The sequence below is a fragment of the Corvus brachyrhynchos genome, unplaced genomic scaffold, assembly GCF_000691975.1.
Source record: "Corvus brachyrhynchos isolate BGI_N302 unplaced genomic scaffold, ASM69197v1 scaffold90, whole genome shotgun sequence".
NCBI lineage: Eukaryota > Metazoa > Chordata > Aves > Passeriformes > Corvidae > Corvus > Corvus brachyrhynchos.
In genome coordinates, this window is record NW_008236932.1 from 4,870,008 (window position 1) to 4,892,732 (window position 22,725).

The following is a 22,725-nucleotide window of genomic DNA, read 5'->3' on the forward strand; positions in this document are numbered from 1 at the left end:
TCTTACAAAAGAAATTTGTCTTCTTGTATGTTGTGTTACACAATTGGGTATTGGAAACGAGATACAAGAAGAGGTTAAGGAACACATGCTTATTTTGCATTGCTGCAATACTGTGTGCTTTTTCTACTCCTTTAGAATTTTACCATAATTTATGTTAAGATGGGATACCCCCGTCTGCCTGTGGAAAAACAATGTGAATTGGCTCCAACCCTTCTCACTGCAATGGAAGGGAAACCTCAACCACAACAAGACAGGTATAACTACTTATTCTTGGAGTGAATTTTATTGGTACTGTTTTAGTAAAATAATTTGTATCAGTTGTTAAAATATTTCTTTTCCTTGGTGCTGTCTTCATTACTCAGTATGTTCTTGGCATGTACAATTTGGATCAGTAATTCGGTTGTTTGGGTGGTACAAAAAATTCTTATTGTCTAATGCTGTAGTAATATAGAGGATCTGCAGCAGCAGACTTCCTATATGATAAGAGGTCTGTGTTTCAAGTAAGTAGAAATTTTAGCTAAGTTGTAATAAGTAAAAAGGAGACGAATTTGGGAGCTCTAGAAAACTGTTATTGATGGGCCTGGTTCTTACCTACATGGAGATGAGTTTCCACTGTGCTGGTATTGGAAAATGTCATTAAAATCATGTCTTTGTTCACTCTACATACTGTGATAGTATACAAGTATTTAAAAAATGACCCTACTGAAAGGCCTTGCAGTAAAATCTTGCTTCCATTCATGAGATTAGTGTGAAAATACTTGTAGCCCCTGGGAGCATGAGTTTTCTGTGTCAAAAAAGCAAGTACATGAGTGAAGAGAGCTTTGGAAAATCTGGCTGTACTGGTATACAACCACTGTGTTTGCCAGTGTTTCTTAAGGATGAGACAGTCCTAGATTGTATTTTGTGGCAGAATTATGACACTGTCAAAAATCTGGACAAATGCAGAGACTGTCTCTCCAAATATCTGCATGCATGCAGACATATATGTTCCATTTTAAGGAAAAATCCTAATTTATCTTCTGGTTTCCATTTTTAAGTACATCAGATGGTAAAATAGAGGCTATTGGATTGTGAATATGTTTAACTTTTGTTTATATTTTCTTTTTTTGCTGTTAAGGACCAGGTTTGTTATAAAAGGTTTCTGTCTTGTATGTTATAAATAAACAAATGTTTTTTTTTTAAATGGTTGCAGTAAATATAATTGTTTTTCAGCTTATCTCCGTTTAATCTTGCTGAAAAACCAAAGACTGTACAGTTGCTTTTGGACTTTATGTTGGATGTTCTTCTTATGCCTTATGGGTGAGTTGATACCAGTCTTCTCTAGCACTGTTGTGTTCTTTATGTGTGAAACAGTATAAACTACACCCTTGAAAACTCATTTAAAGTATGCTGTTACTTCCTGGCTCAAATGAAGCCAGTGGAAAGGTAGAAAGGAAGTTGATGATTTTAAGAACCAGATTCCCATCTTCCTTATTTTACAAAACATCTCTTTTCTACTTAATTAGGTGTTACACTATTCTGTCCTTACCTCTTTTGAGATCAAAGTGAAACAATGAGACATGTGAGCTATCTGTTAAATAGCCAGGCCTTTCAAATAGAAGTCTGACAAAAATGTGTGCTCATCTTTCTGCAGTTGAGTTTTAAGGCTTATTCCTCCAAGGTTATAAGCAAGAATAATTTCTAAAAATTTATGTTTTCCAGAGTTGAACCTTTGAATAAGATTTGTCTTTTGTCTGTTTTCTGGTGAAAAATGTTCAAACTGCAGTGATGTTGTCTTAGTGTGAGCACTGTTTTTGAAAGCAAGAAGAATGTATGGAACAACTTGAATTTACTGATTACTGCTTGTTAGGAACCTCTGGTGTCTAAAATCAGTACTTTCTCAAAGTGTTTTTTCCACTGGTTTTTGTGTCTTTGTATTGCTAAGGGGGCTTTTGCTTTTAAAGAAAATAGAAATAATTTTGATGGTAGAACACATTTCTATTTTTTCTGGCAGTAAAAGTGGATTGGTGCCAGTATGATTTTTTTGAGCTCATAACTCTTGCTCATGTGAGTGGATTAACCTAAAGGAATGAATTTAAAATAGCGAGCACATGAGCTTTCACCATGTAGCTTTTTGTTCGAGGCCATGCTCCCCATCAGATATTATGGGGGCCACTTCCATTTTGTTTGAATATACAGAATCTTGTAGCTTTTAGTTTAGAATGCCTGTTCTTCTGTTCATGGTTCACGCTCTTCAGTTGGCCCAGGTTAATTGCTCTTAGCTTCACCTGTGGCTGTACTGTCAACAGTTGAAGTCCTTGGGCTTTTCAGTGAGTCTTCACTCCTTCCATGCTTTAATACTCTGGCAAAGCATGAGTTTTTAAATCACAGAATCATTTAGTTTGGAAGAGACCTCTGAGAAAATACTCAGAGATGCTGCAAGTAGGAGGTGAAAATTTTAATTTTCTTTCCAGAAGGTGCTCAGAGAATGTCTTGACCTAACCTGTGGCTCTGGGTGTCTGTCTTTTAAAGTCTTGCTCCCTGGGGTGAGCCTTTTTGCAGTGGTTTACCGCTAATTTGTGCTTGTTAGAACTTGGTCTGTCGTTGCCCAGTTGTGAATTAGCCTTGCCAGTTTGCTGCAGTAAAGCAACCAGAAAGCTTAACTGTAGGGCTTAAAGCTCATAATGAAGTGTTCAAAGTTTTAACTAATGAGACTCGGAATGAAATCTTGTTGTTGAGATTGTTTTCCTCTTTTGGTTGCCTGTGTGCTGAATGCAGAAAGGGGGGCTGGCTGGAGCAAAATAATTCTTGTTGGTCTCTGTTTTCCAATTTTGAGGCCATATTGTGTTGACCAGCTTCCAAGGATACATGGAGAGGTGGGGTGGCTTTTATGAAGGCATGGAGATGAGCACAGGGCAGCTAGACTAGCCAGTCTTAAAAAAGACCAGGCTCTGTAAACTTCATCTTTTTATTTTTGCTTTCTTTGCCTGCCCAGTACTAAAACTGCCACTCTCCAAGACAGTATCTCATCTATTATCTTTTTATATCAGGGTTTGTTTCCTGCTACTTGTGTTGCATATGCTTCATTATTTTCCTTGCTGGGTTTGTGTTTTTTGTAGGAATCATACAAATATTGTTGGAGCTTTTAGCATGAGTTCCTTGAATGTAGTACTACATGAGTATTTCTAATACAAAACAGATAATTTTTTCTAGTTTTTAACCCAATAACTCTTTCTGGAAATGCCAGTGGACCTTTCCCTTTCAAAACTGAAGTTTGTTTTCCTGTACAATGACATTGTTATGGCTCTTGCAGAATATGTTGGGATAATTGGTAGCCAAGCCTCAAATTCTGTCTTATGTTAGAGTTATGGGATTAATTAAAGAAAAATACATCAAGCTGGACATGTTATGTCTTTCTCCATTCCAGAATCTAATTCAGCTGGTAATGTCGATTGGTAAAGGCTCTAATGAAAGTCTTTCCCTGCCTGCTTAGGTTTGTATTGAATGAATCTCAAAGTCGACAAAATGTGCCCTCAGCCCAGGGATCTTCATCAAGTAGCGTCGGAGGTCCTGGAATCCCTCAACCACCTCCAGGGATGAGCTTTTACGCAGCCAAAAGGGTAATTGGAGATAGTCCATGGACACCAGAGCTGCTAGAACAGGTATTTAGAGCTGTGGGGCTGGTCCTTGGTGAACTGTGGGTGGTAACAGGGATGGTTGCAGATGGTGGAATGGAAAGCCGGAGGGAAAATATGTAACTGTTTCTGACCAGGCCTTTAGTTGCCCTGAGGGAATTTACTGGGGAGTTTTGCATGATGCCTTAAGGAATTTTGCTGTGGTGGGGTGGGGAGGAAGGTGGTTAGGAAGCAGTCATGACTGCAGCCTACTCTTGTGTTTTACTCTCAAAGGTTGCAACAGTGTCTTCTGTTTCTGAAGCATCCCTTTTTAGCAGTGGTGTAACAGAGTATCATGGTAATGCTGATACTTTGCTGCAGATGACTGCTGTGACAGGAGGCAAGCTAGGAGATGGAGAGCATGTGAATTTCTCCTTGAGCGAGCAGAAGCCATGATTTCAGACAGCTGAGCTGCTACAGTTACTGTAACATCCGCTTTCTTGTCAGTAACACTGTCTTTCCGTGGTATTGAACAGTGTAAGCTGGGGATAGTGAAGTTCATTGAAGCTGAGCAAGTGCCCGAACTTGAAGCTGTTATACACCTCGTTGTAGCCTCCAGTGATACAAGACACAGTGTTGCCACTGCAGCAGACCTTGAGCTAAAGAGCAAGCAAAGGTAAGGTCTGGATGGTTGAAAAAGATGGTGTTAGTATTCCTGACACAGCTAGCTGCAATGTATGTAGTGCTCCAGAGAGGCTGTGCTCGAGAGGAAGAAGGCTAAAGTCCCCTGTATACCTGTGAAGCTGCCATGTATTCCCTCTGGGCTGGGTATGAGGCTTGTTGTCTTGCAACTGGAAATGTCACTTGGCTCCAGAGCTGACAGCTTTAGCTGTGCGGGTTTGATCATTTTTGGTATTGCTTTTGAGCCATTTTCATACCAAGTCATGAAGAATATCAGTGGTTTCTACATTGCCCTCTGTGGATTATCAATTGTCAATAAGGCTTTAGTAAATGATTCCCAGAAAAGTATACTTTCATTTAATTTATTAGGAGAATAAAGAGATTAATTGTGAAATGGATCATAGTCTAGAAAGTTTGGCAAACACTGTTGTTATTATTGAAACTTTTGCTCACCTGCAGTTCACCTTTCATCATCTAAAGACAATGCTTGTCTTTAACTCATCAGGAGGTCAGAGTAATGGCTGTTTGTACTCTTTGCTGAGGCACTGACAGTGAGTGATTTGCTGGCTCATGTAGGAGGTTGGAGCAAGACAGGCCTGTCTTTGAAATGTGTAGGTGGCTTCTGTAGGACTATTTAACTTGGAGTCAAATTTGTAATGTGAAATCTTCTGCATCTGAAGTCTGTTCATGTATCTCAGTCATGACAGTGGAGATGATGCTATTAAATGATGAAGGCTGATTAAGGAAGCTGGTCTCTTCTTTGCTGCTTGTCTTATCTTTCCTTCTGTGTTGGTATTCTTTGCCCAGAGAGAAAAATAACTGTGTGGACAAAATACATGTCAATATGTAATGCTGAATGTCTTTTATGAGAAATATATGCTAGTTCACAGATTACCATTCGGTATTCAATTGGGAGATGACTGTGGTCTGTATGTCTTGTTTCAGTGGGAGAGATGGAGCATGTAGGTTTCTCACAAATTATTTGATATCATGTTGTCAGAAATTGTGAAAGTGTGATCACATCCTCTATGACTATGTATTACATGTATGTGGGAAAAGTGGTTAGAAGTCAAACTGAGGACTTCTGTTTAAACTTTGGGAAGAATATTAATATGATGCAAAATGCTGTATTTTAAGAAACAGTCAAAGGTTGGAATCATAACATATTGGTTTTCAATGTGTTTTTTTTCTTCAGTTTAATTGACTGGAACAATCCTGCTATCATCAGCAAAATGTATAAAGTGTATCTTGGGGATATACCACTGAAAACCAAGGAGGTAAAATTTGCCTTCACAGTTGTCTATCCTCTTAACTGCTAAAGAAGTAATTTTAGTTGTCTTACTTTATTTGAAAACATATATATATTTCTTAAATCTGTCACTTTGATCTCTGCTTTTACTGAGCATTTATGCTATTTGAATATTTTTTTCTCTGTGCCAGTGTGTTCTGATTTGCAGCAGAAAGTAATTTAGCTAACTTAAATATACTGGTGTCCAAAGATGCACTATTTCATCTCTGTTTCTGACAGGGATCTGTTCTGAAACCAGAAATGAAACGAGAGTCAGTCAGCACCCGTGTTAAATTAAAGATAGTTCCTCATCTTCTGCGATCCCGGCAGGCTGCAGAAATGTTCCCAGCTAACATTCAGGTGATGCTTATTTTCCAAATCTACTCTTCCTAATCAGTTTGATGATACAGTTTCTCCAGTACTTAGCAGTGGGAAGCATTGTTATTGATGACAGCGTTTAAAGAAGAGGGGGAATGAAAATCTTTGAAAGTGAAGCCAGACACTCTCTAATCTGCTCCTTCTTCCTTTTGGTCAGGTGGTATATGATGGACTCTTTGGTGCAAACACAAATGCAAAACTGAGAAGTCTGTCATTGCAGTTTGTGCATCATATTTGTATCATGTAAGTAGTTCAGAAAGCACAATGTTTTTTAGCTATTTGCCTAGAAGCCACTCTGTTTAATAAAGATATAACTGAACTAATGAGTACTAAAACTCGGAGAATGTAGGGGGTTTTTTTACTTAATCCTGAAAGCTCAATGTGTCTGTGCTTGCACACAATAAATTGTAATTTCTCACCTTAACACAGTCAAGAAAAGTGATACTAGAGAAGATGCTTTTCAGGGATCCAAAAGATAATGTTTTGTTGGTTTCTCTAATTGCAGTTGTCCAGAGAGTAAAATAAAGCCATTAGGTCCAATGCTTTTAAATGGACTTACAAAGCTGATCAATGAATACAAAGAGGTAAGATTAAAAATTCTTTACTGTAATTCTTCATGTGAATACAAGCAAAAGATAAATACCTTTACGATGGAAACTGATGAATTTTTTTTTTGTGTTTGCTTGAGAGGCTGCCAGAGGACACATTTTAAGAATTTTTTTTTGAAGAGAAGCAAATATTTTAAAATGCTATATAGGAAAACTGTTTTATTTATTTAACACCTATACATATGTGCTTGGGCACCAATTGCAAAATCTCAAGAAACAATAGTTTTAGTAATATAAAGAGGGAAGGCAAAGTAGTATGTAGCTGCTCTTACTCTGGAAAACACAGGGACTTCAGCTCTGGATGTTAATCCCATTGTGTTAAGCAGCTGTATAGGTCAGCTTGTAATACATTCCATCCTATCTGTCCAGGGATGGTATTACTATGGGAAGGGTGTTACCAAACAGAACTGCAATGCCAATCTGCCCTGAACGAGTTATTTCCAGTGCCGTTTCAAAAGTCAAATTCTCCATTATGCTCCTACATGTACCTTAGAAAGGGCTGATGTTGCAGATCATCTCTTCTGCAGATTTGAGCTTCTTGCTGCTTTGTTTGAACTTCGGATGTGACCTTTTGGCCTGAGTTGGCATTTGAATGCATGGGACTCCCTGCCATTGGGAAGGGAATGAAAAAGGAAGTAAGCCCATGTGTATAAATATGCTATATTGGTCATCCGAAGGATCCATTGCGCAAACAGCTTCCTTTGTTTACAGTTGCTGTTCAGACCTAGTGGAAGGTTTCTGTCCCTCTGCTACTGTTTCATATACTCACCAAATCTCCATATCTGTTTTTCTTGAAATAAAATGTAGTTAGCTGAGACCAGAAGAGAGATTTAATGTTTTGCCACCATTTGCAATTTCTTTGTTTCTTGGACAAAAGATCCCTCTGTTTCTATCTAATGTTTTTATTCTCGGATAGAAATATTTTATGTTTTAGGATTCTTTTTCCACGAAGGCCTGCTTGAGCACTTTCAAGACAGGATTTAAAGTAAATGTTTATTTATAAAAGATATACCTGTATGTATTTCTGGTTTTGCTGAATTTTATTTATTGTTTTATCATTCAAGGATTCAAAACTGCTATCAATGGCATATTCAGCAGTTGGAAAGCTCTCCAGGTAACTGAAGCATCATTTAAACAATGGGACATTGAATAATTTTTCCAGAGTAATCAGTTAATTTATCAGCAGCAAGCTTTATGCCACCTGCCAATTTTGCAGTTGAGTGCATGGTGCAGAGAAAAGCACTTTTTGTGACAACTCCAGAAATGTAAAAGAAATATGTTTTTAGCTGATAGCTTCTCTAGCAGTGGTTAATGGAAGCTCATTAATTTTGCACAGTATTTAAGAAATGGTTCCACATTCTGGATTGCTAGAAATAAAAATTTAAGGAATGTTCAGCAAAGACCAGAGGGCATGAAGCTAGGCAAGTGGTATGTTCAGTCATGTGCTGGTGATCTAAGTGGTTGTCCATAAAATGTCTCGCTTTCCAAGCTGTGTTAAGGGAGGGGGAATTTGCTGCTTTATGGTGGATATGGCTAAGATAGAACAAACTTTCTGTGCTGGCTGTGATTGTTTGACAGTTAAAATTTGGAATGAGGGGAAGACCAATGAAATGTAAAGCATTTCAATTTAAAAAACAAAAGCTTCATGGATTAAAATATCTTGTTTCAGCCGAATGCCTCAGCTCTTTACCAAGGATATAGCACTGACACAGCAGTTTTTCGAAGCCTTGTGCAAGGTGGGTGCTGATGGGGCTTTGGGAATTCATTAGTGTCTTCTTCTGATTTTGCTCAGTTTTTGACACTGTGCACTGTAAAGTGAAACCTCTTGGTTTTGTACTGCAGGAGGATGCTGATACTAGGCTTGCCATTCAAGAGGCATTGTCCATGATGGTTGGAGCATATAGTAACCTGGAAGGAGCCCAGCGTACCCTGATGGAAGCTCTTGTAGCTTCTTACTTAATAAAGGTATTTTCAGTGGAGTAAAAATCGCATGCCTTAAAAAAAGAGCTATTAATTGTCTTCCTGTTTCCTGACAGTTCCTGTTAGATACTTCCTGGAGCACGTCTTCCTTTTCTTACTGAGTGTATTGGCCTGTCTAGGAGAAGGCAGGGTGTGTATGCTCAGATAAAATATTTTTAGCATGGGTTGATGACTGCAAGGCAGGTAACACTGCAGTTCTTTATTTGTGTTCTGTTTAGCAAAGAAACAAATCCACTGCAATTGCATTGTATGTTTCTCATAGTCTTCTCCTTAGAAAACTTCAAGAAGTAGATGCTTCAAGGACTGTCTTCTGAAATGCTTTGGGACATTGAGAGTTTGGTAGAAAGGATCATTCGCTGCTAAGTGGGGTTTCATTGTGCTATGTGGTATCTGACATAAGGCACCTGTGAACTTCTCCAGGAGCTTAGTCTTGACACACTAGTCTAGACTAAACCAGACTTGACTGATCCATACTTTGAATACCTTGTTTGTGTTCAGAATACACCAGAAGTCTGGATTTTCAGAAAGAATGAGTGTTTTGTATATTCTGTGTTTGCATGGGTACTCAGACTGACTGTGTAGGTGTATGTGTTTCTAGTTTAAGAGATAATTTTCATGCTGATAACTCTTTTGCTTAAGGGATCTAAATCTCCAGGCTGTACCTTTTTGAGACTCTCTGTACCTTACAGACAGAATGATCACCCTAAGCTGATGTTTCTTTCCCACCTCTGGCTATGCTGCTCCTAAGTGTAGCTCTGTTTTCCGTGGATAGATGATATATGTCAGTTTCATTTCAAAACTGCCTGGATGGAGCAGTTCAGTTTTTCAAGAATTAGCATGATTCCCCAAAGTGTGCATGTGTTTAATTAAACACTTAATTGCCCACTTGTGTATATATGAGAAGTTAGATTTTTTTTGCCCTGTCTCCTGCCATATGAAGAGTAAGCATGAACAGTGTCTCAAAATGTCTAAACTTTTTGAATCATGTTGGTACCAGAGGACAAAACAAATGACTGATGATGTACAAGTGATGAGTGAAAGTCATTACTGCTTGTCGTTTAAAACTCAACCATATGTTTGTGTCTTTTCCCTTTAAGCCTGAAGTTCAAGTACGTCAAGTGGCTGTAAAATTTGCTAGCACAGTGTTCCCTCCAGATCATATCCCTTCCAGATACTTACTCCTGTTAGCTGCGGGAGACCCGTAAGTTGTTTTCCTTTATAAATTATTTTCTCGTATATATATGTGTGTACATATATATGTGTGTGTGTGTGGATATGTGTGTGGATATATATAAAAATATGTATATATATATATGCATATTCATACACATTGTATATGCATTCAATATATATTTGGATTAAATACAAATACATGTACATATATGTGTGTGTAAGTTTGCACATAAATAACTCAAAGAAAATCAAATATGGTAATTTGGAAATTAAACTTCACATTCTTGACACTTCTGTGGAGAGCTGTTACTATACTCAGTGACAGTCTTTAGTTTCAGATGAACTGCTGTCACTAAAGCACTTCATATTAATGATCAGTTGCAATTGCAAAAGTAAAAATACATTAACTGAAATCACTTTTACAGTGTCTAGAAATTATTTTTTCCTGGCGAATTCTGTCAGTCTATTTTTAGCTTGTATTTGCAGGGAGTTGAACATGCCGTTTTGAGAGTTGCCACTCTCGAGTAGCTGACTTGTTAAATTACAGTAATCATTTAATTTGCAGTTTTCTGTTACGGCAGTGTAAGTGGTGGGGGTTTTTTTCCAATTTAATTACTAAATTTTTGATGTGAGTAGCTATTGTGTAACTAAAGAAAGCTAAACAGATCAGTTGCAACAACTTGCTCTGTCATTGCGGTGTCAGCACTGTTTCAGGAGTAGTTATCTGCTATTAAGTAGACAATGCCACCTGGTAGGTGGCAGCTGAAGCTTGACTGTAGGAAGTGATAGGGAGAAGTAGCATATAGGAAAACAAGGATGTGGGAAGCAGGAACTGTTGGTGAACACTAGAAGGATGTAAGAGGAACAGAACTGAGCTCATCCAGACAGTTTTGCAAGGAGAACTCAGTACTATCCCATTTTCTTTCCCATCTCTAAAATAAACAAATCATTAGAAGTTGTAATTAAAGATTTTTTTCTCCCTTCCTTTCAAAAAACCCTCCCAACATCTCATTTAAAAACCATTCTCTCTCCCCCAGCTTCCCAATACTTCTTACTGCTCATTAAAGACTGTTTGTTCTGTGTATATAATGTCTGTTTCTCATCTTTTCTTCTGAAAGGCGGGAGGAGGTACATGGAGAAGCCCAGCGGGTACTGAGAACATTTTCTGGAAAAAATGAAAAGGAGAGTTCTGGGAAGCAGATGCCATCCTTCCCTGAAATGGTCCATTACATTCAAGACAAGGTATACAGTGCTTCTGTCACAGTAGATGACAAATAGATGCATGATGTTCAGGCATGTGGTAAGTGTGGTCTTGCCTTCCCTATGTCGGTTTCCCACAGCTGTCCCAAGGAATAAAGTTAGTGAAAGTCACAGTGAGGACCACACATAGTATTTTATTGCCAAGATTACCACTTGTCATCGCTTTCTGCTGTCAGTAATTGCAAGAGATCCAAGTGTTAAGTAGCGAGGCAGAGCTTTTAACAAAAGGAATGTTTTGCTTTCTTGCAATTTGTGCAGATGATATGTGAAACGAGGAATCAAGTTTTCAAGGCTTATAATCCAGCACGTTTCACAAACACAGTTCCTGGAGGTGCAAGAAGACTACTTTTTATTTGGCCCAGTGAACAATAATATACATTAAATAAAAAAAAATCCTAGGCTAGGAAAGGAGATACTAGAACAAGTGAAGAAGTCTAATTTGTTGACTTAAAGGCTTAATTTTTCATCTTCATTGCAATTTTTGGAATAATAGCCATGTAAACAGCCCTTCATGAGTTTAGTGGAAGGACATGCCAAAAACTGTGCCACTCAGTTCAGTCACATCTGTTTGCTCTGAGAGCTCATCTGGAGAAGTGTTAAAATACCGTCTGTGTATAGTAGCTATACTAGGCTTATAAGCAGTGAAGGAGATGTGGAGAGTCACTAACAGTATTTTTTCCTGTGATAGCCTTTTTAAAAAATTGTCAGAAGTATGTAATGTCAAAGCACATCTGATTTTGCAAGAGATCTGTGATAACAGAACTCTTACACCTGAGATATTTATTGTGAAATGTGTGCTCTGATGGTGGTGTACTCTACTAATACTCTGAAGTATTTGATGTTCTATAAGAAAACTTGCTTTTTGTCCAGAATCCTGGCTATTTAAACAGATACTAAAAAATTAAGAAGCCAAGATTGAGTTTTAGATAACACTCTTAAATGCAGTTATTTTTAAAATTTTCCTTAACATTTGTAATGTCACTAAATAATTATAGATCAGTGTAGTTTAGTCACTGCTGAGAAGAGTCCCTCAATCATGGAGGAATTAAAATTTTTTTTCAAGCAGTTTTCAAGTCGTCTTTACATGTCCTGACGGTGTATTTAAAAATCCTGGAGGTATATTTGTTTGTTGAGTTATCTCAAAGTGTGATTTTTCACATACTGTCAATAATCCGTGACTTTGGGAGATGTTTGAGAAGTCTGTATGCATTGCTTGGCACAGCTGGCTGAGATGAAAAATGACTTCATGATTTAGCATGATACTTCTCTCCTTCTGAAAGAAAAATACGTGTGAAAGAGTAGGACCAATCTGCTGGGTATGGGAGGGAAGCCATTCCTCAAGGGAGTCACTGTCTGTTCACTAAATCAGATTTTCTTTAATAGTTCTGGATATCATTGAAATTAGTGTTGCAAATGATCATAGTGTGTTGAGGGGAGTGAGGATCTGTTGTCTTGTGCAGCTGCCTTGTGTGTTTACTCAAGTACAAGGCTGGCTGACTGAATCAAGCCCTACCACTGATGTGCATGTTGCCTGTTTAATAGATACATATTACTTTTCTGCAACATTTGCAGTGGGTGTCACTTAAAACCTCCTGTTTGGATGTTTTTCTGTTGGCATATTCCTGCTTGTCAGAGCTAACATTTACATGGAAAGGAGTTGCTCACTTGCTGCTGCAGCCTTCCATATAGCAGGTAGAGAGATTCCCTCTGTCTCAGTCTGAGAGACTCCCCAGGCTTGGCTGACACAGCACAGGGCACCCACCTCCCAGGACTGGGGAAGCCTGGCTGTTCTGCAGCCTCTGCAGGCAGCCCTGCCCATATAGCAGGTAGAGAGATTCCCTCTGTCTCAGTCTGAGAGACTCCCCAGGCTTGGGCTGACACACACAGGGCACCCACCTCCCAGGACTGGGGAAGCCTGGCTGTTCTGCAGCCTCTCCAGGCAGACCTGCTATTTTAAAGCTTTCTGGCTGCCTGTCAGGGGGGAGCCTCAGAGTCTGGAAGTTCATGAAGTACTTTACTTTTAAATTCTAAAGTGCTTCTTTGTTCCCTGAAAGGAAGAAAGAATGTTGTGCTCCTTCAACCTCCCCTGCTATTCCCTCTCATGCATTCAGAGTTCCCAATTTCTGAATTGATAGGGATGTAAAATAGATCAACCTGACTGTTACCAAGTGCACTGTGCCCTTTTTGTTACAGAGCTGTTACACATTTTCAGTTGCTAAGAGGAGGATTAACACAGTCATATCAGCAAAATTTCACTGACCTTCCCAACATCTCTGCTGTTACGGGTCTGTTATGGGAATGTTCCACTCTTAATATACTCTGTTGTTTAGGCCTCTCACCGAATGAAAACCCCAGCTAAATATATGACTGGAACTGCCGCGTTGCCTTTTAATCCTGCCACATTTGGGGAGGTAAGTGCCTGGTTTTCCTTCCTCAGATATGTATACCATTATTTATCTAGAGGACAGCTTAAGAAGCTAACAGCTATCATAAGTCACCCTACATTCTAAAGTTCTTTGAAATACATGTTGGGATTAACTCTCCATCCTTTGTCCTTAAACAGTATTCGGAACAGGATTTGCATGGGGGGTTGGAAGGAATGTTCATTAGAGGGTTGCTCCACTGCTTTCTGCAGCATATCTAATGGAATAGCATTAGATATTAATAACATTAGATACTAGTCTTGTGCAGAGGTCCCATTATGCTCCCTAGGGCTCTTTTTCTAACAGAATTCCAGGCTTCAGTGATCTCTAGACACAAACCGAGATGGGAAGTGAGATCTGTGTTAGCAATGTGTACACATGCCAAATTGGTATAGGGTACAGGCTGAACTGCCTGCAAGGAATTGCATCAGCTGATGATAAACCAAAAGTCTGTGTATGATTTAATCTTTAGAGAGTGATGTAGGGTTGTCTACTTACACAGGCGTATTGCAGAAGCTGGTCCTAAGATTTGTTACACTTTATATTTGTTCCTGTCTCGATACTAACTCTTCTGTCTATATTTGATTAAAGAAAAAACTATCCAGTTTTGATTACATTGGATACAGCACATTGTCTGCTCTTTTGTCTCCTGCATGGTTTTTGACTCAGGATCATGTGTTTTTATCTTCTCTACTTAGATAGTTCTCTATCTGCGGATGTGTCTTGCTCACAGTGCTGGTGTGGTGCCAACCTCACAGAGCTTGGCAGATATGCAAGATCATGCTCCAGCCATTGGACGTTACATAAGAAACCTCATGTCTGGCAACCACATATCTTTCTCTTCCTCCTCCTCCTCCTCTTCAAAAAGTGCAGAAACCAACCCTGTACACATATATATCAGCCTTCTTCAGCAGCTCTTAGCTGGTGTTGGAGGTAAGAAGCTGTGTGTGCAGCAGTATCCTTAAGAATTAAGTGTCTTCTCTAACTAGAAATGAGTTGTCCTGTGCTTTGAACTTGGCTTCAGCAATTACAGAGTTGAAACATGGACTGTATACTATTTAGTTTAAACTTGCTTTCTTCTGTGCTATTTTGTAGGTGGGAGAAAGCAGGGCTGTAAAATTGCAGCATCAGTTGACGTAACAGTGTAAAATTGTGAAGCCATTGTATGTAACAGCTTCCTCACCAGTGATTGCTGTGTCTTCTCACTCTGATAATAGCCTATCTACCACAGGTGTAGTCTAAAACATTTGAATGCATTTAGAACAAATTGTTACCAGAGTGTTCCCTTTTATTAGTTTCCCGAATATGTCTGAGAAATATTATACCTTATTATTCTGTATTGTTTGTTACTCTTAGTGAATTACAAATAAATGCCTGGAAAGCCTGATACTTCTTTACCTCTTTTTAGCACTGAATGTTACATTGTTGTAAATACTGGAGTTGTTTAACACCCTGGTTCTTGAATTATTGTTTAGGTTTGCCAGTCATGTATTGTCTTCTAGAAGTTGTTTCAGTGTATCCAGAAAAACTAGCCACCAGATTTGTAGACAAAATGGATTGGATTAAGGTATTTTGAAAACCCTTTTTTTAATGTTTTTTAGGGGGATGGATGGGATTTGGCATTAGCAAAATCTGGCACATTTCCCATGGTGAAGCAGAGTATTATTTCCAAGCATGCACTTAATTTGAAATTGGTATCTCTACTCACAGTCAACACCTCATGTTATATGTATATGTACCAGGTTGTTATATGTACCAGGATGGGGAAAATTATTTTTTGGTTCTTTTGTATTACTCATTTTGTTCATTGACTTACATGTTCTAGGTAGTCTGTCATCTATCCTGCTGGTATAGTCATCCATTTTTTTTTTTTCTGCAAAAGAAAACTGAAGACAAAATTCTGCATGTCTGCACGTGTTAAAAGAAATTGTTGAACAGTGTGAATGTTTCAGTGAGAAAATGTGAATGACTTTTTAGAAGATGAGATTAATTACATCCCTAGTGGTTTTAGAGACCTTTCTGTGGTGATGGTTTTTTTCTGTTTATTAGCCCCAGACAAAAAAACCCCATACCCTGAAGTCTTCTTGGGAATAAGCCAAAGAGAATTCTGTTTCCCTAGATTCTTTTCTCAGGCAATTCCCTGCTTTTTCATGATTTGCCTCAAACGTCTATGATTTTTGTAGGTCTTGCGGGTTGCCATTGCTTTCACTGGGGCAATCTGGCAGAAACAAATACTTAGTCAAGGTTAAAAAACACTAGAATGTGTTCTAATAGTTTCTCTTGATGATATCTGTGCTGCATTACACTGTATGCAGGTTATCACTTCTCACTGTGGTTCGTATGCAGGTATGAACCACACAGGAGAGTACTTTAAAACATTCCTCTTTTCAGTATTCCTCATCATTTGTAGAAAACCTTTCTTTGTCTTTGGCCTAGTTCCATTTGCAGAATTAAGCTTCTAGGGGTGGTTATTGATAGTACCGAGTTTCAGAAATACTGTTGTAAATCACATTTCATGTGTTTTTGCCTTGCCAAGTGGAGCTAACAGGTTGAGGGGTTTGTTGGAAGTCAGGTGTGTGATCTGATGCTAGGTTGGAGTTGAAGTTAACATTACATTTCATGAGCCTGACAGATCATTTCTTGTTTGCTTGCTTGGCTCATTTTGGTGTCTTTGTGGTGGCCCAAGGCATTAAAAGATTAGGGTGTGAATTTTTCACGGGAGTGTGTTGCATTACTGATGAAGGTAAGATTATATTGTAACAAATTACCCGAGGCTTCCAAAATTCAACTTTTTAATTATTTATTTAGACAATACCAGATCTCAAATGCGAAGTAGATAATTTTGCTTTGAGAACTGTAATTTCCTGGACATGTTTTTTTTTGTCACAGTTGGATTTAAACGGTTAACCCTCTTGAGGGTTTTTTTCCCCTTTGATTAATAAGAAGGGTACGGAAGCCTCCAGCAGCTCAGAAAAAACAGTGGTTGAGGGTGTGGGGTTTTTTAGCATAGTATGAGTGCAAAACCTGGAAGCTCTTAGCTGAAGACAAAATTTGGCCAGGAATTTGATCTGTGTGTTTTGACATGGAACTGGTGGGTGGCCCTCTTGTGGCTAGTGGTTTTCTTCCTACAAAATGCAAAATGAATGCTTTGTTGAATTGAGGGCTTTGTTTCTTAATAAGTGATAATGCTGTTTAAAGAGTGGTTTCTGAGTTAAGAACTATTTATGTATCTCCATGAGAACTTTCTTTATATATTGAAACTCTTTATGAACAGACTGGGTAAGAAGCTGCTTCCATATTTCATGGTTTGTTTTTTTTTTAAACTCCCACAGAACCTGATGAACACTAACAAAGAGGAAATGCGTGAGCTTGCAGCCCTGTTTTATTCTGTAGTGCTGTCTACCATGTCTGGAGATGAGCTTAGGGTTTCCTTGGAGCAGCTGATCAAGATGACAAAAGACAGCCATGTAACTACCTTCCTTTGTCTACTTCTTGTTTTTTCTCATGTCATGTAACTGATAGGATATTTGAATCTCACCACGTGTCCAGGATGTATTAACCTTAATCTGGACGTAAAATTAACTGACTTCCAGTTGGATGGTGAGAAGGGATTTTTTGTTGTAGGTGAGTGCAACTGATCTTTAAATAAATTAATCCCTGAAGCTGTTGTTAAGGTCAGTAGGAGGATTTCCTGGAGGTACGTCCCAAGCAAAACACAGTCATGTATTTAACCAGTTTTAACCAGCTAAATAGCCACATCCTGTTGAATGGTAATGGATCACACTACCTACCTCACACTGTTTACCAGTCCCTTATTCTTGAGCATACGTAGATACCCACAGAACTGAGAATATTTTTAACTTGTTAAGTGTTCAACTCATCCCCTCCTGAGCCATAGTCGCTTCCTGGGTCCTCAACGGCTCAAGATCTTGTGCTGTGTGAGGGCTGTGCCTTCTTCCCTCTCACCCCACATGGGCTGCTCAGCAGACCTCCGCAGCTGTGTCTTTACGTGCTGGATTTGCCTACCTCAACTTATCCTTATTTCTCTCTTTTGCCCCTGCAAGCATGGAAAAGGAGTCCTGAAAACAAATTTGTCAGGTTTCTGTGCTGGTGTGTCTTGAATCCTGCAAGGGAGGGAAAGGAGTAGCATTTCTAGGTTCTGTTTCCCCAAAATGGTTTTGTATCACTCTCTCTGAAGGACTTAAAGCGCCACCATTTTACATTGCAGGTAACAGGCTGACAAGAGGCGCTGTTTGCCTTATGTTGTAGTTGAAAAACCTGATTTATTTCGAATCTGTGAAGGCTCTGCCTGTGAGCCAAAGCCATGTCATTGCTCAGTTTTGTGTAGGGCACACCTCCTGCAGACATGAAGCCAGTACAGATGAGTCCCAATCCACCACTGCTGCTTTCAGCCCCACACACCCATGTGAACTGTGAAAGGAAAAAAAAGCAGGGTGTTCCCATGCCTTTGTGAGTCTGAGTCAGGAGGAGCTCTGACTTTCTGCTACTGTACAAAACCACTTGAATCTGTACAGCTAGGAGTGGTGGTGATCCTAGTGTCTCAGTAAGGACTGCAATGTGAATGGATAGCGAAAGTGGAGATAGGGGAAGGGCCCATCTTCTGCGGGCTTTGCTGCAGTGAGACTATATCAAGGAATGGTCCCTGGTGGCCAAGCTAGGTTGAGGATCCCATTCTGGCAGCACAATTGCACTGGTGCAACTTTTTGTAGTGTTAAAAAACAAGAGATATGAACTAACCCAAGCTTAAGCCCCTGAACCCTTCCCTTTGTTTTGTTTTTCAGTTAGGTAGCATTTCAGTCTCACAGCCTTGTTTCTCCACAAAATCCTTTTGCTCGAATTCAGTTGTAGAAATAACCATGGTCATTAAATAGTTCCAGCACCATATCAGCATTGGAGAAATTGGTGGTTTTGACATTTAATTGTATTAATTAGGTTTCACCATTTGTGGCCTGCCAAACTGTAGAGGCATTGCCTTCATTATAGGCCAGGTGTGTTCTCATTCTTAGCAATGCAAATCTAGTGCAATTACCCTCTAGTGCTTTTTACCAAAGAGTGTGTTTTGTCCCCTTAGTCTGAGTATGTCTGGTTATTAGAGTGTGTTTGTTTTGGTTTTTTTAAGTCTAGCTACCAAATTGTAGCTTTAGGCATGTGAGTGCTGGTGATAAATCATAATCCGTGCTCCTAAATCTCTTTTTAAGTTTAGTTAATTAATCTTAAAAGAACTCCATTCATCAGAGAGTACTAACAATATCAAACTCTCTGTTGTTTTATTATGTGTTAGAGCTCTGCATTCTTCTGGGTGCCTTCGGATCTGGCTTGTCCATCCGTATGTGTTTTTAAATCAGTGCTTTGTGCAAAGTGTTACTTACTTTTTGCACTGTTGGTGTTGTCTGTAGAGCCCGGAGGTCCAGCATGGATCCTTGTTGGCTTTGGGATTTACAGTAGGAAGGTACTTGGCCAAAGGGAAAATCAGAACAATGGAGCTACATGACACAGATCAACCAAATACTGCAGTCATGCCGGAACAAGAACAACTTATAAAGTCGACAACAGAGACAATAGGTAACTTTCTGCCTAAGACTTTGCTGCGTGTAACAGTTTGTTTTTTTTAAATCTACCCCAAACTAAGGATTTTTCTGAGATACTCAGCCCACAGGTAGTGTAATCTTGAGTTCAATTTTTGTGATAGAATTTACAGCCTGTAAGAATGTAATCTGATTAGATGTATGTACATTTCAACAAAACCTAGGTGGACTTTGTAACATGCACACCAACACAGCACATGCAGACCAACACAATCAGTAGTGTTGTTGCCTAGATTCCTTTCAGTGTCTCCTTTCATTTTGATTTTTTTCTAGCATAATGCTTCCTACCAGCTGTAGAGGAGATAAATGCTTTGCTACTTGCATGGGTAAAATACAAGTGCCTGCCCACTGCTAAATAATAATAATAATAATAATACAAAACTTGAGTCATCCTGGCTTGCTTTTTTCTGTAGGTTCTTTTCTGGACAGCACCTCTCCCTTCCTTGTGGTGGGTGCTTGTACGGCTCTTGGGGAGATTGGCAGGAATGGCCCCTTGCCAATTCCCAACGAAGGAACAGGATTTACAAAGCTGCAACTTGTTGAAAACTTATTGTCTAGAATCCCTTCCAGCAAGGAAACAAATAAGGCAAGATTTTTGTAGTGTTGTTATGATTCCTGTTCATTTCTTGAATGCTCATTAGGTATATATATTATCTGCTGAACTCAGCCTTGTTTTTCAAAGGAATTAGGCTTTTTGTTGGCTTTAGTGAGTTGGTTAGGGTCAGGGTCTTTCTAATATTGGACTGATCACTTGTGCTTTCTGTAGTCATAAGTAGGGGCTTAAGGGATGAAAATATGAATGGTCTTAATTTTAATTCAAGAGAAATGGGAGTATCTTCTTTTGCCTGCAAATAATTCTCAAAGGTAACAGGGCATTTGTTCTGATCTGCTTTGGAAAAGGGGTGCACTGATTGATCTAAGCTGCTTGCATGTACTTCTGATACCTTGAGTGAAACTTCAGTAAGGATGAGAAATAGTGGGTTTAAAGTGCATCTTCTGGATTTACAGAAAGGTTATATGATGGTGTTATTTTTCATTTATATTTAAGATGAAGGAACGAGCAATACAAACACTAGGTTACTTTCCAGTGGGAGATGAAGATTTTCCCCACCAGAAGCTGCTGCTGCAGGGTTTAATGGATTCTGTGGAGGTGAGACACTATCAATGTATTATCCTTTATATTGCAGTGAGTATTTCTCTTTGGATACTTTTTATGTAGTCTAGAGCCAGGTTTACAAAGGGAGTCGTCTTTTTGTAATAGTGCCTCTGGGTTTTTTAAAACTGCTTTTAAATAGAGAGCAGATGTAGACTTTGGGCTGGTAAAATGTTTTATGCCACAGTTTAAAAACTTGCTAGTCCAGGTGTCTGCCTCAGTCTGAGACAAATACTCATTCTCCTTCAGGAGGCTTATGGATTTTTTTTTGCACACTGTATATATAAATTCTCCAGAGCTTGCATTAATGAAGCCTTAGGCCTGTACTTTGGCCTTCAAAGGTACCCTGGCAGTAGGTAATATAAATACACCTTTATCTGAACTTCATCAGCTGATATGACTCACTTGAATTAGAAGCTTGTAGGAATATATGTATCTCTTATCCATCTGTATGTATCATTGCAGTGCACTACATTCTTTACAGTACCTCAGAGCTTCTATACATACTGCAGGATGCCAGATAACAAAATTACATAAAAGGAGCTTTTTTAGTGTTCTGCATTTACAGCTTGTTTTACCTTTCTTCCTTGCTGATACTGATGTAGGATTCTGCATTGTAGAAGTGGCTGTTGAGTATCAGGCATGCTTTGCTGAGTCCTCCAATCTGATGTGATCAAACAAGCAAGAACCATGGAATTATAGGATGGTTTGGTTTGAAACGGATCTTAAAGATGATCTAGTTCCAACCCCTCTGCTATGGGCGGGGACACTTCACACTAGACCAAGTCGCTGAAAGCCCCATCCAACCTGACCTTGAACACTGCCAGGGTTGGCACATCCATGGGCGACCTCTTCCAGTGCCTCACCACCTTCACAGTAAAGAATTTCTTCCTAATAGCTCATTGAAACCTACTCTCAGTTTGAAGCCATTAACCACTTGTCCTATCACTATACTTAGAATACTAAGAGTACTGAGAATACTGTGTACCCAAACTTCAAAAGATGTTTCTGAGTGCAGTGTTTTTCTCCTGTAACTGCATGGGGACATTACAACTTTCTTTGTAAAAGGTGTACTTGAAAAAAAACTCTTTATCTTAGATTGCAGGATGCTAAGGGCTTAATTCACCAAGTGCCTGAGCATTTTGTGCTTCTAGAGCATAAGGAAAGCAATCTAGAAGGTACTCAGAAGTTATGGAAACCAGTTCTTACAACATAAAATTAATCATAAATAATGACAAAAAAGTGGTATATATCCTGTTCCTGAAGGCTCAGAGAATAGTGTGAGGAGGACAGTGAAGCAAAGCAAGTACTGTCTGAATCCTTTTAATGTGAAAAAGATTTCTGTGTCTTTTAAGAGATCAACAGGAAATTCTTTCAATACTACCTATATAATAAAGCCATAGTAATTTTCACTAATCACTATCAGCATCATTTTAACTTGGTTTTATTTTCATTCTGTCGAATTCTTTCTTTTCACCAAGTTGAACCTCTGCAGAGACTAATAAATATTTTGTCAAAGGTATCCTTTAAAAAAAGTGTGGAAATTTTAGCTTTCTTCATTCAATTCAGACAGTTTGGCATCTCCTCCTTTTCCATCAACTTCAGTGGGTCTGAGGTGCCACCAGAAGAGTGATCTTGCTGTAAATTGGTGCTGAACATTGGGACAGGGAAACAGACTGTGGTTTTGGTGTGTGTTTAGTTAGTACTGTCAGTGATGCTCTGATGTCTTTTTCAGGCCAAACAGATAGAACTGCAGTTCACTGTTGGTGAAGCTATTACTAGTGCTGCTGTTGGAACCAGCTCGGTGGCTGCACGGGATGCATGGACGGTCACAGAGGAGGAATATATCCCTCCTTCAGGTACGCCTTCCTAATGTAGGGGCTGGGTTGGGAAATGTCTGGACTAATACTGGGCTCCATAGCTTCATTTCTGTGGTGTTTGATTTATAACAGTACATGCAAGAGAGGTTTTGTGTTTGTGGTTATATACAGGTTGTTTTACCTCGTCACATCCATCTGCTCAGAAGGCAGAAGTCTTTATTTCATGGCCTGTTTAAATAGCTTCTTATGTAATTCATTGCCACTTGACTCCGTATTTGGCTTTTTCTTTTTTGTTTGCTGTGTTGAGTTAGTTTTGAGTTTTAATACACAAATCTTTTAAAATACCATTTTGAAGCCTGAACAGGAAAATAAGGTTATAAAATCAAATTGCAAGTGTTTCCCAACAACTTCAAGTGATACAATTAAGTGAAATTTACATGCAATAAATGCAGAAATTTTATTTAAGTACTAAGATTTTGTACCCATTGAAATACAACTGTGACAAAGTGCTAACTTCAAATCAGGCAACAGCCTCAGACCTGCAAACACATTTTAATTTTGTGAGAGTGGTCTTAGATGTCTAGTGTACACAAAGCTGAGCATGTGGTAGAAATTAAGGCTTGCCATTGCTCCAGAGATTTTGAGTCCTAACAGAAAAAGAAAAATAGTGCCCTGAGTCTTAGGCAACGTGAATGGTACCTCTTCTTGGCCACAGGCTCTGAAACATGTTCATGAAGGTTTAGGACTCTGTACTTCTATTAT

The 22,725-nt window shown here is 39.0% G+C and overlaps 1 protein-coding gene across 1 annotated transcript in view; it reads left to right on the forward strand.

Annotated features, from left to right (window-relative positions):
* KIAA0368 (KIAA0368 ortholog) overlaps positions 1-22,725 on the forward strand; it is a 52,075-nt gene that overhangs the window by 7,880 nt on the left and 21,470 nt on the right. Inside the window, exons 5-25 of the mRNA XM_017728279.1 lie at positions 136-254; positions 1,210-1,299; positions 3,473-3,641; positions 4,130-4,269; positions 5,470-5,551; positions 5,803-5,922; positions 6,098-6,183; positions 6,446-6,524; positions 7,613-7,662; positions 8,218-8,284; positions 8,391-8,513; positions 9,626-9,729; positions 10,820-10,943; positions 13,292-13,372; positions 14,083-14,317; positions 14,860-14,951; positions 16,717-16,851; positions 18,802-18,967; positions 19,404-19,576; positions 20,039-20,140; positions 21,879-22,002. Coding sequence (XP_017583768.1) covers positions 136-254; positions 1,210-1,299; positions 3,473-3,641; positions 4,130-4,269; positions 5,470-5,551; positions 5,803-5,922; positions 6,098-6,183; positions 6,446-6,524; positions 7,613-7,662; positions 8,218-8,284; positions 8,391-8,513; positions 9,626-9,729; positions 10,820-10,943; positions 13,292-13,372; positions 14,083-14,317; positions 14,860-14,951; positions 16,717-16,851; positions 18,802-18,967; positions 19,404-19,576; positions 20,039-20,140; positions 21,879-22,002 — 2,461 coding nt within the window. The remainder of the gene's footprint in view (positions 1-135; positions 255-1,209; positions 1,300-3,472; positions 3,642-4,129; positions 4,270-5,469; positions 5,552-5,802; positions 5,923-6,097; positions 6,184-6,445; positions 6,525-7,612; positions 7,663-8,217; positions 8,285-8,390; positions 8,514-9,625; positions 9,730-10,819; positions 10,944-13,291; positions 13,373-14,082; positions 14,318-14,859; positions 14,952-16,716; positions 16,852-18,801; positions 18,968-19,403; positions 19,577-20,038; positions 20,141-21,878; positions 22,003-22,725) is intronic.